The sequence below is a fragment of the Barbatula barbatula genome, assembly GCF_947034865.1.
Source record: "Barbatula barbatula genome assembly, chromosome: 11".
Taxonomy (NCBI): domain Eukaryota; kingdom Metazoa; phylum Chordata; class Actinopteri; order Cypriniformes; family Nemacheilidae; genus Barbatula; species Barbatula barbatula.
This window is the reverse complement of record NC_136774.1, coordinates 5,097,914-5,115,489: the sequence shown is the minus strand read 5'-3', so window position 1 is coordinate 5,115,489 and position 17,576 is coordinate 5,097,914. Positions and strand designations below refer to the sequence as shown.

Here is a 17,576-nt window from a genome sequence, read left to right as displayed (position 1 = left end):
TGGCCAGCTGACAACTAAAATAATTAAATTTAAGTACTTATTATGTAATTCTTAATAAATAATATTCGTTTGATCTATTTAATAATAATCTGTCAATTTCATCACAGACGGCCTGCACCCCAGCAGCAGCGGAGCGGATCTCATGTCTGACAACATCTCAAAGGCGCTACACACGTTTGACTACGTCTCCCACCGGTAAGTAAAAACTTTAACCAGCCTGTTCCTCCCACTCAACTGTTATTAATATTTCTGCTTCCAAATATATAGGGACTGTATCTGTCCCCCGAATAATACTACAAAATAATAATTTTGGCAAAAGTCAGAGAAAACATCTGATTAAACCTGAAGACAACGTTATAAACAACCAAAATCACTAAATTCAAAGTCAATTATTGTAAATGAAATGATCACGGACAACGGTTTTGATATACTTTGTCTTACCGAAACCTGGTTGATTATTTCAGTCTAAATGAGTGTACCCCACCAAGCTACTGTTATATGCATGAGCCACGTCCGGTTGGTCATGGTGGTGGTGTCGCAACAATTTTTAGGGACTTTCTTACTGTAACTCAGAGAACAGAGAATACATTTAAATCATTTGAAGTGCTTGCGTTGAACATAATTGTTCCAAACAAAGGTAAAAAAACATTGCTTTCTTTTACATTGGCTACTGTGTATAGACCTCCTGCGGTCCCTACACTGATTTTCTGAAAGAGTTCGCAGACTTTTTATCGGACCTATTGGTTCACGTTGATAAAGTACTAATTGTCAGAGATTTTAATATTCACGTAGATAGTGCTAACGATGCATTAGCAGTGCCGTTTACAGAACTACTACACTCTTTTGGAGTAACCAAACCCATCAATGGACCCACTCACTTGGGCACTATTTTCTCTAATACATTAGAAGCTGTTGCACCTATGAAGTCGAAAAAGATTAATGAGAAAAATATAGCACCATGGTACAATAGCCCCACTCGCGCCCTTAAAAGAGAAACACGTAAACTGGAGCGCAAACGGAAAAAAACCCAGTTAGAGGTCTTTAAAATTGCATGATAAGAGCGTGCAAACTGTAATAAAAAGTCACTGAAAGCAGCAAAGGCTGAGCACCTCCGTAACCTCATAGAAACTAACAAAATTTTTTGATGATTTCGTACAGTTGCTAAATTAACAAATAAACAGACATCACATGACCTGGTTATTCCGCCGCACCTTTGTAGCAATGAATTCATGAAATATTTTACAGATAAAATCGAAAACATACGAGACAAAACAGTAAAAACTCAACCTCCAAGTCTGTGCTATGAATTAGTTCAATTAAATTTTAGTTTATTTATATAGCGCTTTTTATAATGTGCATTGTTCCAAAGCAGCTTTACAGGGGAAATTAAGAAAAACACAAAAAAGGTAAAACACAGTACATGGTGTTTATATAACAAGTTAAATTATTCTAGTAAATAATATCTAATGTCAGCAGTGTCAGGATTCCCCCGGTAACCACGCCTCATTTGCCCTTCACTCCGCCCACTCGTTCGTCATCACCCGAATTCTAATCACCACCACCTGGATCCCATCTTCGACTCACCCTTTATAACCTGCACTCACTCTCTCTTCACTCTCCGGTCTTCGTCTGGTCTCGTCTCTACATAGACAAACAGACTTACCTCGGCTCATCTGGATGCTCCTGGTCGTCATCAACATGCTACTGTCATCTGTTTCGTCCCATCTTCCATAGCTGTTCATAGAGACTTTCATTCCTTAAGCTAAGACATCATTACCTGCTCACTGTCTGTTTATTCACCATTTCGTGTCTGGAGTTTGTTCCATTCTGCTGAATAAAACTATTACACTCAACTCTCTGTTGTCTTCCTGTCTGTAACCTGACAAGCAGTCTCCCTGTGGTTTATTTAGCATATTTTGCATTAAGTGAATGCTTGGCTGAAAAGATGTGTCTTTAATCTAGATTTAAATTGGGCGAGTGTGTCTGATCCTTGAATAGTGTCAGGAAGGCTATTCCAGAGTTTAGGTGCTACGTATGAGAAAGCTCGACCCCCCCCCCCCCCCCGTTGGTGGATTTAGTTATTCTAGGTATTATCAAAAGATACTTACGATACTTAATGGGTAGCCTAATGGGTAGCCAGTGAAGGGATGATAACATTGGGGTTATGTCATCGTATTTTCTGAACCTGGTTAGAACTCCGGCAGCTGCGTTCTGAACTAACTGTAGTTTGCTCTCGTCTCATCAGTGCATATCCCCAGGGGATAGATCGGCAGAGGCTGGGAGGGACAGAGTGAGGGGGTGGAGGTATGTAGTGAGGTAGCCGGGACGAGAGCCGGGAGTCGAGGCTGGTGCATGAGGGATTGAAGCCAATATACCTGTATTCCATTTTGGGAGGTCCGATCTACTGTAACGGAATACCATAGACAACAGCAGATGGAGATCACATAAAGGTATGTTTATTTAACAACTCGAACACTTCAAACAAAACAGAGATCGGACAAAGAATGCATGACAAGACTGGGTATATAAAGTGTCTGGGTGATGAGGGGATTGCTGGCACGTGTTGTGATGCGGACAGGTGAGGGAGCGTCAGGGATGATGAGAGATGGCGTCCAATGGGAAATGCGAGGCAAACTTGCTGGGAACAGACAGGACTGTGAAACTCAGAAACTGTGAGTTCCCTTTCCCGGAAGGGCCCCATTTGAGCACCTAGGAGAAGCTGCTCTACCTGATCTCACGAAGACGGCTCTTTTGGTGGCGCTCGCTTCCACCAAGAGGTAGGGCATCTGAATGCTATCTCTGTGCTGGTCTTACTGCAAAGGTTATCAAACCACTCCAGCTTGTTCAAAACGCAGCGTTGTGCCCCGTCTTTCAACAGCCCAAAAGGGCTCATGTGACACCCCTTTTCATCTTTCTCCACTGGCTACCGGTTGAAGCCCGTATCAGATTCAAGTCACTGATGCTTTCCTACAGGGTATGTATCTGCATCGACATACCTTCACACCCCCTACACTCCTACACCCCATCAAGAACCCTGCATTCAACAAACGAGCGGCATCTTGTATTGCCTTCTCATAAGGGCAGTAAATCACTTACCCGCTCATTCTCCTTTACAACTCCTTCCTGGTGGAACATTCTTCATAACTCGGTCCGGTCAACCACATCTCTCAAAACCTTCAAAAAACTACTTAAAACCCATCTCTTCTGTGAATACTTGAAAGACAAAGGAATTTTTTTACACTAATCCTCTCTCTCTCTCTTTCTCTCAACAGGTAGTTGTCTAGCTTTTGTTGAAACTAGTAACTTTATATTAGCAAATATTGTATTATTGCGCCTGTATGACATATCGCTTATTGCTTATTAAAAGTGTCTGCTAAATGACTAAATGTAAATTAAGTTACACACTTGCAGTCCTGACACAATTATGGGCAACATAAAATATGTTATTGTAGACAAACAGTTAGAGGGTTAGTTCAACAAAGAATGAAAATTCTTTCATTAATTACTCACCCTCAAGTCGTTCAACAACTAAAATAGTCTGTGTGTATAGTATACTTAAAGGTGTCCAGTCCTGCCCCTGGGGCCAAGTGTCCTGCAGAGTTTAGCTTTAACCTTAATCAAAAGGTTGGGGCTAAATTCTGCAGAAGAGTGTCTCTCAAAACCCAGGATTGGACACACACTAGATTATTTTATAAAGATTATAAGTCACCATTCAAGACTGTCAGAAGAGCTGAGCGAGTGGATGAATGTAACTCTTAAATAAGAAAATATGGAGAGATGAATGAGGGACCTAGAAGGAAAGACCAGGAGAGATAAGCAGACCTGAGATGTCGTTTGGTATTGTTGATGGTCACAGCTGACTGACTTCACTGCCCACTAAAGATCTCCTCAGTCCAATATGTCTCTAGAGCCTACTAATAGAGACTGTCTCTCAAGCCACTGACAAGCAGCACACACACTCTCCTACACGTGCCGAGATCCTACACATAAATAATGCTTTGCAGGAAATGTGAGAAGAATATGAATCCAGGCTGGTTCATTAGCCTCTGTTATGAACATCAAAGAAGGAGGTGAGAGCAGTGATCTATAACCAATAAAATGATCTAGACGTTTTTAGGGCTTTCCAGTATTTTAGATTACTATTAATGAATACAATAAGTCCATTCTTTGTTTAATTTTATCTTCTGTCACAGTGTATGATACAATCCAACACACTTAGTGCAGACATCACAAATAAAGTTTTTTATAAGCATGGAAAATTATCAGGAAAATACTTTTGTAATTACACTGTAATAAGGATATAAACCAATAAAAAATCTAGACCTATTTATAGCAGAGATCTATCATAAGAGCTATTTTTGCTATGCAATATAAAACATATTCTAATATAATAAATCTTTATTTAAACAAATTACTATTGCATGTTGTGAAAACATTTTTTTATATTTTCACAGTGCATTCAACAGCTTTATTTCAATTTCATCAAGATAATAATAAGAAAAAAATATAATTTTATCCTTAATTCAATCTTATTCACAAAATGTCCAATACATTACAGCGTGTGTGTGACGAGAAAACAACAACAACACTTAACTGTTCATAAATACTGTATATAGGCCTGTCACAATTGTGGATTTGGATTGTCAGAAGTGAAAGAGATTTCAGGTGCAGAATAGCAATCCAGATAAAGGGATGGATTAATGCCGGATTTATGAATATGTTTAGCCTGTTGAAAATCTGCCTCTGAGCAAAGAAGTCTCCACATAGTGGCAGTGTGATATAAGTCAGAAATGTAAGATCACAGCCTTAAAATGCAGGTTTTAAATTAAAGGGGGAAATTCATTGCAATTGTTAAATTTTTCAAGGATTTTTACAACTCCTGTGGGGCAAAGGAGTTTTAAATGGAGTTCAGGCAATGGATTAGTCCATATTAAAATAAAAATAGAGTCATTTCGAATCGACAAGGTTACTCGTATTTTCCCAGAAACCCTTCAAGCTTTACACAATATTTCAGTGAGTCACATTAGAGTTTAAAAATATGTGTCCACATCTACTTACACCAAAACCTAAAGAAATATATATTGCAATATGCAGTGATAATATACTGTTTGTGTAGTAAGTTATTTATAGATAATTGCAGTATATTGTAAAACAGATAATAAATCTGTAATAAAAATTTTTGTCACCGTATAAATAATAAAATGTCAGTCCTCAATTTTTCTTTTGTTTTTAGGGAGAAATGTGTTTTTAAGAAATCTCGCCACGACTTCAGATGAAAGCCACTATATATAGCTATTTACAATATCAAACTTTCAAAAACACATTAATTAAGATGATTTGCATTTTTAACTGTGTGTACCTGTCAAAAGATGTTAAAATGACTTCTTAGTTAAACACTTGGTTTGAGAGCATAAAACAAACAAACAAGAAATTAGAAATTCATATTTTGTAGTACCTTACCATATAGTATAACTGTCAACCTTGCAACCTTACCCACAGCATTCCTCAATAAATCATAAGTTAGGTGTTTTCATTTAGCTACCTTTATGGCATTAATATAAGCACAGTTTGCAACATTGGATTAAAAAGGTCAAATCTGTTCATAAGTCAGCTTTTATCCTCATAAGTCAGTTTTCCATCTGCTTCATGAGCTATTTTAGTCTCGCCTTTGCCAATCACAACTTACTGTGGTTAAACGAAATGTTGTTGACAAATGCTACATTGTTACAAACTGTCATGTGATATTATATTTCCTCATCCAAAAATGTCTTTCACAGTTCATGTAATGATCATCTGATAAGCATCTGCTTTTTATGAAACTATTGCATGCAACACTTTTTTGCATAATCATTTCTTGTGAAATTTAAACAGCAATATGCATACAGTATAAATACATTATAAATATAACCATGGTGCATTGTGGATTCACAGACAGTTTAATGGTGTATGGCCTCAGAGTATTGGCTTACCAGATAATCAGGTATGGTACTTTTTTGTCTGTAAAATACTTAATGCTTTTATACCTTTTTACCTTAAATTGTGCACTTTATTTTTGCAGAATAAAATACTTTGACAGATGTTATGATGATACACAACTCCACCTGTCTTTTCAGCCTGATGATCCGAGTGTTTCTGCATGCATCTCAGCATGCCTGACTGACATTTCGCCCTGCATGAAGGACCATCACCTGAACCTAGCAAAAACAGAACTGCTTGTAAATCCCGGACAACTCAAAGATTCAACCTCTCCATTCAACTGGGCTCACCGACCATCACTCCTTCCAGAATGGCCAAAAACCTGGGAGTGGTAATCGATGATCAGCTTAACTTCACGGATATTGTTTGCCAGCACCACCCGGTCCTGTTTATTCATCCTTTACAAATTAGGAAAATTAGACCTTTCCTGTCCGAGCATGCTGTGCAAGTCCTAGTCCAGGCTTGTCCCGCCAGATCCCTACGCTCTGCAAACGAACAACGTCTTGAAGTGCCATCCCAAAAAGGTAAAAAATTACTCTCACGTACCTTCTCTAGATCTGTTCCATATTTTTGGAATGATCTGCCCGCTGCTACAAGTTCAGCAGATTCTGAAGCCATCTTTAAGAATCGGCTGAAAACACATCTCTTCAGTCAGCACCTGACTGATCAGTTCTGACATCTATCTCTTTTCTACTATTTCTATCCTTAAAAAAAAACTCTGCTTTGTATTCTGTGGTGGGGTATATGAGACCAGTTTTACTGCGCTTATGCTTTTTGTTGTCCTTGTGTTGTGCCATTATTTTGTTACTTCCATTATTTATCTCATTTGTGAGTCGTTTTGGATAGAAGTGTCTGCTAAATGACTAAATGTAAATGTTATGCACAAATTTACATCTGATTAAAATAATCTCAAAATTATATTATGACAAACTTTACCTGACACAACTACTTAGTGAGAAAAAACAAGTATTAATAAAATATCATAAATGAATCAAATTCAGCCCCATCCCAGAGAACCCTATACCTGGCTCTATGATCAATTGAACATTTGGACTGTTTCATGTTATGATGGTGTTTGGTTTAAAAGCCTTGGTTTATAAAAGACAGCTAATGAATAATTCCCATAAGTGTCCTTTGAGCATTGTCGACATTAGTGAATTATGCTGGACACCATTGATTTCACCGATTTTCACATCGGTTTTTGGAAATCTCGGAGGACAATATTCTTGGTAATCTCAGTAACCACTTGTTAAGACCCGCTCCTTTGATTCCTGTTGATTGGTCAGACTTGCAGAACATTCCATTGGAATGAATTAGAATTTTCTGTGATTTACAGATTCTAAGTATTACAGAATTTATTTAATTTTTTTTTCAATCTATCGTACATTTAAATTCCTCGGTTTAATATGCATTGTTTGAACGGTTTTCTGAACAGAACTCAAATAAATGTCCCAAATACACTGCAATCCTTGGCTTATCTTTGATTTATGTTTGCCAGAGGTCCTAGTTGTGACATAAAGCCAGCCTGATGGGTATTCACATAAGGTCAACTTGCATTGCCTCCGTCATCTGACTCATAGTCACCTCGCTGTAGGATGTACCGATGAGCAGGCATGCTGTTCTTTGAGGCGTGGTCTGTTGACAATGAGGTTCTGTCTCTGTGCATTGAAGACAAGCCCCGTGGTTATCCACTAGGCCATTGGAAAAGTGGTTGGAATTGCTAACATCCTTATTGCAGTGGAGGGATGATTGCGGGTAAAGATCCTTTACTAAAGGCAAAGGGCTTCCCTTACATGGGCTGGAACAAATCCGTCTGCGTATTTGAGCTGTGTCCCTGCTCAAAGATTTACGAAAGTTGGGTTTGAACAGCAGGTACACCACAGGATTGTAGATGGTGGAGGACTTGGCAAAGATAGCTGCAAGAGCAAAAGCTAGAGGTGGGACTTGACTGGGCTCTCCAAACGCAGTCCACATTGCCAAAACCGCATAGGGGCTCCATGCACTCAGAAAACCGATACACACCGCCACTGAGAGCTTTTAGAGACAAAAGAAAGCACAAATATATTAAAGTGAAAATTCTGGAGATCAGAAATGTATAACAAACAAATACACTTAACTTTTTTTAATTCTTTAACATTTTAATGCACCTGGCGATGCTTACAAAGTGACTTACAGTGCAATCAATCTATACATTTAATATCGTAATAAAATTCCTCGACTCATTTGTCTTCTCTACCCAAAAACAAATCACAGCATTGATGCCCTTTTTAATATGCCAGTTCGACACAAATACAAACACTGCTATGAAGGATAAACATAATGTTCGTTCAATCACTCTTCTTTTAAAATAAAGCTAAAACTGCTAATAAATGTACATGTTTGAGACCAAGTGTGGGACTATTTGTTATTTGGATTTATTATTTAATTAAAGCATGTCTCCATCTACAGAGGTCTGTGATAAGCCCTGAACATCCAGTGCCCCATAAACTACCCCTGATGAAGAAAAGGGTTTTCTGATAAATTCAATGGTTCTTGATAATTGGTTCTTATAGTAATAGCCACCTGTATATTATGTTCATTGTACATACCCATCTGTAAACTACTTCCATAATGCTGTTTTTTCCTGCACGTATGCAACCACTGTATATCCTGCGCTTGCTGCTATTGCACTTCTGGTTAGACAAAACTATTTTGTTGCCCTGTACGTGTACTTGTACATGTGTAATGATAATAAAGTTGAATCTAATCTAATCCTATTATATCTAATCTAAGAACGCGGATATGGCTACACCATATAGTTCCTGATTGGAAAAGGGCTCTGGCTATACATTAGTAGCTGCAAAGACAGAAATGCATTAAATAAGCTTTATCAAAATTCATCAGTGTGTTGTAAAAAAAAAACAAAGGTCAACATATTTATTCGATTTCATAAATCTTCGCTATAATGTTTTAAAGCCCTCCCCAAATCATTACATATAGTCTAATCAATAACACATAATTTGTTCCCCAGCTCACCTTTACAATGAGAACATGTGCATTTGTTATCTTGGTCTGTGGAGACACATGTTGCTGTATGGCCTGCCGTGACCCTCTTACAGTGATGAGGATCATGATGTAGGAGAGGATAATGATGGCCAATGGGAGTGCATAGCAGAAGAGGAAGAGGCAGATGATGTAAGACATGGCCAGCGCGTTGTTGCCAGGTGCGTACCTGTGCACAGGACAACAGATTCATCCTATAGGACCTGTGTTACAGCTGTTACAAAAGGTTAGCATGCTTGTGGAGAGCTGACGGTAAGCAGGCCAACCGTAGAGTGTAGGACTACTTTGTAGTTCTTACGACAATAAAGTCTTTGAGAAACCAATTTCGAAACAATCATTAGTGCTGATGCTGAGGGAAGATACTGTTTTAAGGGATAGTGTAAAATGTTTTCCAAACCTGTATGACTTTCTTATGCAAAACTCAAAATATATTTGGAACATTGCTGGTATGCAAACAACATTGGATCCCACTGACTTCCATTACATTGAAAGAAAACCATTTCTCAAAATATCTTCTTTTGTGTTCCACAGAAGAAAGATTAATATACAGATTTGATACAACATAAGGTTGAATAAATAAAGACATAATTTTTATTCTTGGGTGAACTATCCGAATAAGAATAACTCCTAACCCCAATAAACACTGGTACTTTTCTTATTGTAATCACACTTATAATTTTCAGCTTAATGTTAATAGAGGCTATCCAGTGTTTTGCATTGAAAGAATAACCCAACCTATGTTAAGACGACAATATTATAGGCTTAGGACGACTCTTTTGACTTGGATTATTAAGCAATTACCTAGCAACCAGAAAGCAATGTTCTGTTTTGCATGAATAACCACCTTAAGATTTTTCTTAAGAAAAGTTATCACTTAACTCTATTAACATGGTTTCAGGCACTTACCAGTCTATGCAGCATGCTGTCCCATAGGGTTCAGGGCCATAGTGACCCCAACTTGCTAAGGGCCCCACGGCAAACACAGTGGCATAGCACCACACCCCCACTATCATCAGACATGCATGAGAGTAGGAAAATGTATTACCTAGAAAAGGAACAAGGAAACGATAAGCAACATATTTGTTGTAAATTTGCATTGATATGTTCTTAATACACCTACATTTATACTATACTATAATTAATCATGACACTTCATCTGTCATTATCACCTCTGAATAACCATTTTAGTTATGACCCTGCCTCCCTCCCACCTACAAAGTCCATCTGTTCACCTGCTTTCCTCGTTGCCATCTCAGTTTGCATTTTCTATCTACCACACATATCTTCATGATTTAATTAGTTTTTAATGTTAGGAAGTTAAATCTCAAAGGGGTGGTTTCCTTCACATGGCTTAAGCCTAGTCCCAGACTAACCTAAATGTAAGAGGTGTCTTAATCGAAAAGCTGCAGCCTCTTGCACAAGCTCGACAGTGCTTGCACAACAAGGCAAAATAAAAAATGTTCGATTTAAGACCATCATTAATAATCTAATAGCAGCTGAAATTTTGTAGTTAAGACGTGTCAAGTCGCCGCGTCCTTCTTTATCCAGCTCTATCATCTCAGCTTTTGTCAGGTCTGGGCATGAACTGCATCCTGCATCCTCTAGTAACCTTGGAACAATGAGACAAGACTGGCTGAGAGTAGAGTACTGTTCTGCACTCTTTGATGCAACAAATGCATCAGTTGTTATTGGAAGTGTTCCTGGTTCCGGTTGATCTAACTAATGCAGTCTAAACCTTCAGAGTATTTATATTATGATAGTGTAGTGTATGCAAGATTAAAAAGATGCGTCTTTAGTCAAGATTTAAACTGACAGAATGCGTCTGCCTCCCGGACAGTGTGGGGAAGACTGTTCCAAAATTTAGCTTGTTTTTGAAATTCTAGGTATTACCAACTGACCGGACGCCTGAGAGCGTAGTGCACGTGAAGGACTGTAATACAAGAGAAGTTCACTAAAGTAGTGTGGAGATAAACCATGCAGGGCTTTATAGGCAATAAGCAAGATTTTAAAGTTAATGCGATGTTTTAAAGGTAACCAGTGCCAGGTTGACAGAACTGGGTTGATATGCTAAAATGTTGCACGTGTAAGAACTCGAGCTGCCGCATTTTGGACCAGTTGGAGTGTTTGTAATAAGTCTGCAGGGCAACCTAATAGTGCATTACAGTAATCTACTCTTGATGTCATTAATGTATATTGTTTTTATAAAGAAAAAAATACTTTCTTAATTTGATGTTAACTTAAGGTTCATTGTTATCTATTAACTTAAACTTGAACAAATACATTTTAGTTGAAGGAGCTAATTTAATGTTTTGCATAAAGTGAACAAGATTTGCCTAAACATGTTGGTTGCAAAGTATTTATGACTGTTTTAGTGTTTGCTGGCTGTATGCTGTTCTTGTTGTCGTTGTTAATTACTGTATCTGTTATATTTAGAGTTGTTTCAAAATTAATAATGTTTGTGTTTTTAGTGTTTTGTTCTAAGTACATGAGGCATTGCTGCTAGTGCTGAAAGTGTTTGTTAATGTGCAGCCAATGTTTTCGATCCTTCTGAAGTCGATGATGTATATAATGCAGAGTGATAATGACAAAGTTAAATCTTATTTTCAGTTGGGTGAACTTGTCAACTTGGTTAGTAAAGCAGCATTACAGTGTACATTTTTTTTTTTAAATGTTTACACGACATACAGCTTTAATGAATCTTAAGTACATATTATAATATAAAAAAAGAGCAATTCATTACCTGTTTAACATTCAATTATATGGCTTTAGATAAGCTTATAGCACACAGCTGCAGACTAATTTCATGATATTTGTATGGTGCATCCTTAGGTTAAAAGCTTATCCAACAAAAACACTGAAAACCATCAAGTGATACATTTAACCTTGGGTTGTATCGCAGCAGGACAGAATGGATCCATCCGATTTTAAATTAAGATACAGAGGTGGGCGGAGGAAGATAAATGTATTGAGGGTTAAGAGCTGTCAAGGGAGGATACCGTAGGTTGGGAAGCAGACTTTGAGGCAGCAGACGGAAGACAGAGCTGTAAGGTTTGTCAGGCTGGACAAGCCAAAGAGAATGCCACATACAGCATAGCACAAACAGGTCAACTCCCCAAACAACCACCTGAGAAACAGAAAAGAGATAGGAATGAATAAAGCTATGATGTTTCAAACAATGAAAAGTGCATTTACAGCTTGTACTTTTAGACCTTTGTCCAATGAATCACATGATAAATGTTATTAATAGAATACAATCAACAGAAACCTATAACACACAACAGTGGTCATGATGACAACAACATAGTGGCTCTGATGCAGCACGCATTTCTTAACATACAACCAGAACCAAGTGCAACTAAAGAATAGCTTATTACTTTCAGTACATTGATTATATACCATAATAATCAGTAATCAATATACAGAGGCTTATTGATTATTCGCTGTGTAATATAATAACTGTTTTAGGAACTGCAACGTATGATTTAAAGTGATAGTTCACCCAAAAATTTTAATTCTCTCATCCTTTACTCACCCTTATGCCATTTTAAACCTGTATGACTTTCGTTCTTCAGCAGAACACAAAATAAGATATTTGGATTTTTTTTACCCATTCACTTGCATTGGTTTTGTGTCCATACAATAGAAGGGAATGGGGGCCAGTGCTGTTCGGTTGCCAATATCTTATTTTTTTGTTCTGCGGAAGAAAGTCATACAGGTTTGAAATGACAAGAGGGTGAGAAAATATCGACATCATTTAAATTTTTGGGTGCAATTTTTAGCAATATTTTGTCTCTCTGTTATGTACGCAAGAAAAGTGCACGTTTTCATTCGATACAAACTCCAGTAAAAATAAAGAAAAGGTCAGTTTTGGCTCTAGGAAAATTGTAAGTGAGACTATCCATTTTTGGATGAACAATATCCTGCTAAAGCAGCTTGAAGCAAATAGATTGTATCTTTATTATCTTTGCCCCTTGGAAGCTGTCAAGTGCTGCACCAGAGCCTGAAAAATATTACAGTGCAAGGATTATACGTTTTGTTGTAGTAAAGATTTATCTCATTATCTCATAATCAATCTTATGTATTCGATCTACATACTTGTGAGCGAATGCTGATGGAATCGCCAGGGGAAACAGAGTAACTGTCATCCCTAGGTCACTAATAGATAAATTTATGATGAAAAACTCAGCCGGCTTCAGAGATGACCTCTTACGATATGCCACAAGCAGAAGAATGCAGTTTCCCAAGAGTGACAGAATACCTGAAAAGAAAACATTACAGAAAAACATTACAAAGTTGATTACAACCAACAAAGAGTTGTATATTTCTTTCTAAAATTAAACGAATAAGAAATTCTGCATCTCCTATTTTATGGTTGTTTATGCTACTGCTCTGACAGCTTGGCAAGAACTTAAGCTGTTGTGATGTACTCTGGCACTATATCCCACTATTCAGACTGTTATTTCTACTTCTGCTCAGTTTGCTTATGACCTCTGAAGTTGACCTAGCTTTTGAAGCTTCACTGCACCTTATTTTGCACAGACAACATAAAAAAATGGCCTGGACTTTTTTGTGCAAGCTGTTTTATATGAGCTGGTGTGACTCGCATTGCCTTTCATATGCAAACCACAGCTACAGAATTAACAAGGCATTTGTAAATATACATTTAACATACATTAGATACATTTATAAACCAAAGATTAGGCTTAGACTTTAAAAGACGACTGTTTCTACTCAAACATTAAGCATGTAGTGAAATATTTCATTGTTATCCTAAACTATCTGCATAAACTAGAGAGATCCATGAACTAAAGTGGGTGTTACATGAAGTGAGACTCAAACCTTACATACAAAATGTGCAATGCTGTGTTTGAAAAATCTTTTAAATTCACTCAAAATTATTAGATTTTTCTAAGGCTCCTACTGGTCAGTGTTTGTTTCAACCCTAATGACATTGGACATACAGTTTGTTCAGAAAAAAAATGTTTTTAAGCTTCTAATATGTAAAATAATTTGTTTATCAGAAGGTTATCTACATTAGAGAGAGCCTTTACATTGTTGTGTCCAGAACATCACAGAAATTCAGGTACAGACTATTTTGACAATGGTCAGTAAGCAGCCACTCAAAAAACTGATAAAATTACTGTACAGTTGCTGTGCTGCTAAGAACCACACCATTTCAACATCCCTTTTCCTCAGTTCGAATAAATAATGCTGCCTAAATAAAAGTTTAAGTTGTAAGTGGGTGGACTCACAAAAGATTGTGTATATGGAACCCATGAAGACATCATGCTCCTTTGGAATTGTGGAAGCAAAATGGGTAATTTTGGAGGTATTTCCCATCTAAAGAGAACATGAAGGACAGAAAAAAAAGTTAGTTTTATACGTAAGAAGGATTTACCATTTGGGTTTTACTTTGAACCCCTTCAAAAAAAGAATTATGATTTCATTACATGGTGAAAAAGATACTTAACACATTTTCTAATGAATGTGCCAGAATCCGTTCTTAGCACATTCTTTACTCAAACTGTTGTGTCCTTGGTAACCAAGACTAAAATCACTATACTATTATAACACTATAAATACTGACATTTTTCTTTTTATTAGGATTATTGTCAGACAAATTTCTTAACCTCTCTACTCCGGTAATGTATGTCCGAACAGTTATGGTCATACATTCGCCTTGCAGCTGATCAGTGTAAATCTTTATTATTTAGTTTTCTAGTAAAATGTTAATACTATATCTGCATCTGAAGGGAATTACTAAATGAAAAAATATTTGTACAAAATAATAACAACATATACACATTATTCCTTTCAAACATTTACCCTGGCTCTTAATGTAGTTGCCTTTTTGGGCATCAATGAATGTTTGCGGCTTTTAGTAATAATAGCATACTATATGAATCCCTCAATTGTATGAATTTCTTAATTGTCCCCCTTACTGTTGGAAAAAGGGTCAAATATACAATAGATGCTAAAAAAGAATGTTGAAGACCTGAAGGACTTTTTCAAAAACCTGTGGGCAGTTTAACAATGCAGGACAAACAATGGGTTCATGAACAACCCTCAAAAACATATAAACAAGCAGATTATTTTTAAATGTTGTTCCTGTGCAAAATTGCCATTTTAATTTAGGATCCTATTCCTTTTATTGGACAATTCTCCCAGAAAAGCATGCCCATGGCAAGGCAAAAGAAATAGCAAGCCCAAGCACCGACTGACAAGGGATAGGAAGACACGCTAATCAATACTGGCTGCGCTGCGTCAAGATCATTACTCTTGCAATAGTAAGAGAAGTTGAGGTGTTTGTTTGTTCACGTCATCAGTGATGGATGTTATTTAAACTGTGGATATAACGGTGGATTTGGAGATCGTTTGAATCTGATAGATGGCGCAATCCCAGTGCTAAAAGATGCCGGACATGAGCTGCACACGGTGAGTCAAACTAAGTCATATATCTGTGTTTTGTTGACAATCGACGTGTACGTGCAGAATGTAAAAAACAGGAAGGGATAATGTGATGATGTTTTGTCTGCTCATGCTGGTGCTCCATCCCCCCTGCCTGCTTCCAGCAGCTCCTCTTTTTCCGGAAATGAACACTTTTACCTTTTATACATTTTATCAAACTAAACACTCTTGGAAGATACGACCAATGCAATACAACTGTATATGTACTCAAGATTAATATGACATTGGCAGAAACGTCGTGTGAATGCTGTGAGTCATTGAGGTTAATAAAAGCGTTCCAAATAGGACTGTGGTGAGGAAGGCGGGACGAGAGCCGTGACGCGGGGCCGGTGGCGTGAGTGATAAGTGGAAGCAGCTGTGCGCGCACCGGTCCCGCATCTTATCACGGAGGAGATTGGGAGCTTAAAAGGATGTTCGGCAGGACTGTTGACGAGAGAGGACCGGGCCCGAAACTGTGTTTAGTTTGTGTGTGTTTTATGGCCGGCAGTCTACCGTGAGGTGGCTGCCGGTTTGTTCAGTGTTTATTGTTTATTGTTTATTTAATTAAAGTTTTATTTGAATGTTCGCCGGTTCCCTTCTCCTTCCTTCCCATCTAACGAACTTTGCTACAAGGACATTCTGAATTGAAAATCCATTAATTTGGGATACACACTTATAAAACTTTTTATAAAAAAATCACCACAAAATCATGTTCTATCTTTCCATGGTTTCCGGCTACAATGCAGAAAAAATGAATTATATGTTACTACCTTCAACATCATCAGTCAGTTGATACACAAGTAAATTTGTTCTTTTAAAGATGATGAACGTGAGAGTGAATAAACTATCCAAGAGCTTAACTTGACATTTAAACCTCATCCGATTACTGATCTTTTATGGGTCCAGACTCCAAAGCATGTCAAAGTGGGCAGCTAGCAAGAACAGCCTGGCCTGAGGATACCCGCTCTGCCTGTCCTTCACTAATCTGCTGGCTAAGGCTTTAGAAGGACACAGTTTGAACAGTGGTTATCACAGCAGAAAAGCTATACTCAACTACCTTATTACTGAGTGATAACGTGTTAGGTTTCATCTGCGTATAGTAATTCGCAGTTTAATTTAGTGTATATTTTGCACTTTGCCTGTTGGGAATTACTATATGTTGTATTTTTCCTGTTTGACCTTGAGCCGATCTGGCACATTACAGCCCCCTTTTCTTCAACTATGAGCACTTATGTTATAGGGTGTAAGGAATGGGCATTTTGCACATTCATCCCTTCCACCAGGGGGCCCGCTCTCCCCTTATGGATTATGGACTCTCTCACTCTCATCATTACCTAGACTGACATATTTCACAACATTTCCCATAACCTTCTGACTAAACTATCATAATTACAGATATGTCTTGTTCGTCTTGTTATCTTGCTTGTGTCGGTTGTCAGTCCGACTGATATTGTAATGTGTTCATTGTTCTGTGCTTCGGTTTTCCACGGATGTTACTTTTGAGTAAACCTATTTTATTTGGATCCTGTTGCAGCCCAGAGCCCGCTCCCAAGATGGCCGCCAGCCCAGAGTCCGCTCCCAAGATGGCCGCCAGCAATGAGCCTCCAGCCATAACGGTCGCTTTGCCAGAGGTCCCAATTTTGATGGTTCCGGAGGCATCTGTTCCTGAGGTCCTGTCAGTGGAGTCAGCTCTTTCGGTTGTGGCTGCAGCTTTGTGGTGTGTCTGGGCTGTGCACTGCACAAGATGGACGCTCGGTACTGTTCCTTGCCAGGTGCCTCAGTTAAGATTTACATTTACATTTATTCATTTGGCATCCAAAGCGACTTACAAGTAATTTTTTTATACAGTGGCACATTACTGCAGAGCAATCAGGGGTAAGGTGCCTTGCTCAAGGGCCCTTCCGTCATGACCTGCTGGCACTAAGATTAGAACCGGCAACCTTCTGATCACAAGCCCAACGCTGTAACCATTAGGCCACAGCTGCCACACCTCCAACTCCGCTCTGAAATCCACCATGGCCCCCCGTAAACCTTTCCCCAAGCTCGATCTGCCTTGGTCCTTAGCCCACCCAGCCCACCCCTGGATTCTGTTTATTAGGGGTGGTTCCATA

General features: G+C 38.2%; 1 protein-coding gene across 1 annotated transcript; it reads right to left on the bottom strand.

Moving 5' to 3' along the window:
- Positions 1-7,348: 7,348 nt before the first annotated feature.
- opn7d (opsin 7, group member d) lies at positions 7,349-14,358 on the bottom strand (the record flags this gene model as incomplete). The annotated part of the gene is made up of 6 exons (XM_079466716.1): positions 7,349-8,010; positions 8,992-9,187; positions 9,925-10,063; positions 12,015-12,142; positions 13,114-13,276; positions 14,271-14,358. The coding sequence occupies 6 exons, from the start codon at positions 14,356-14,358 to the stop codon at positions 7,513-7,515; spliced, it is 1,212 nt and encodes a 403-aa protein (XP_079322842.1). The 3' UTR covers positions 7,349-7,512.
- Positions 14,359-17,576: the final 3,218 nt, after the last annotated feature.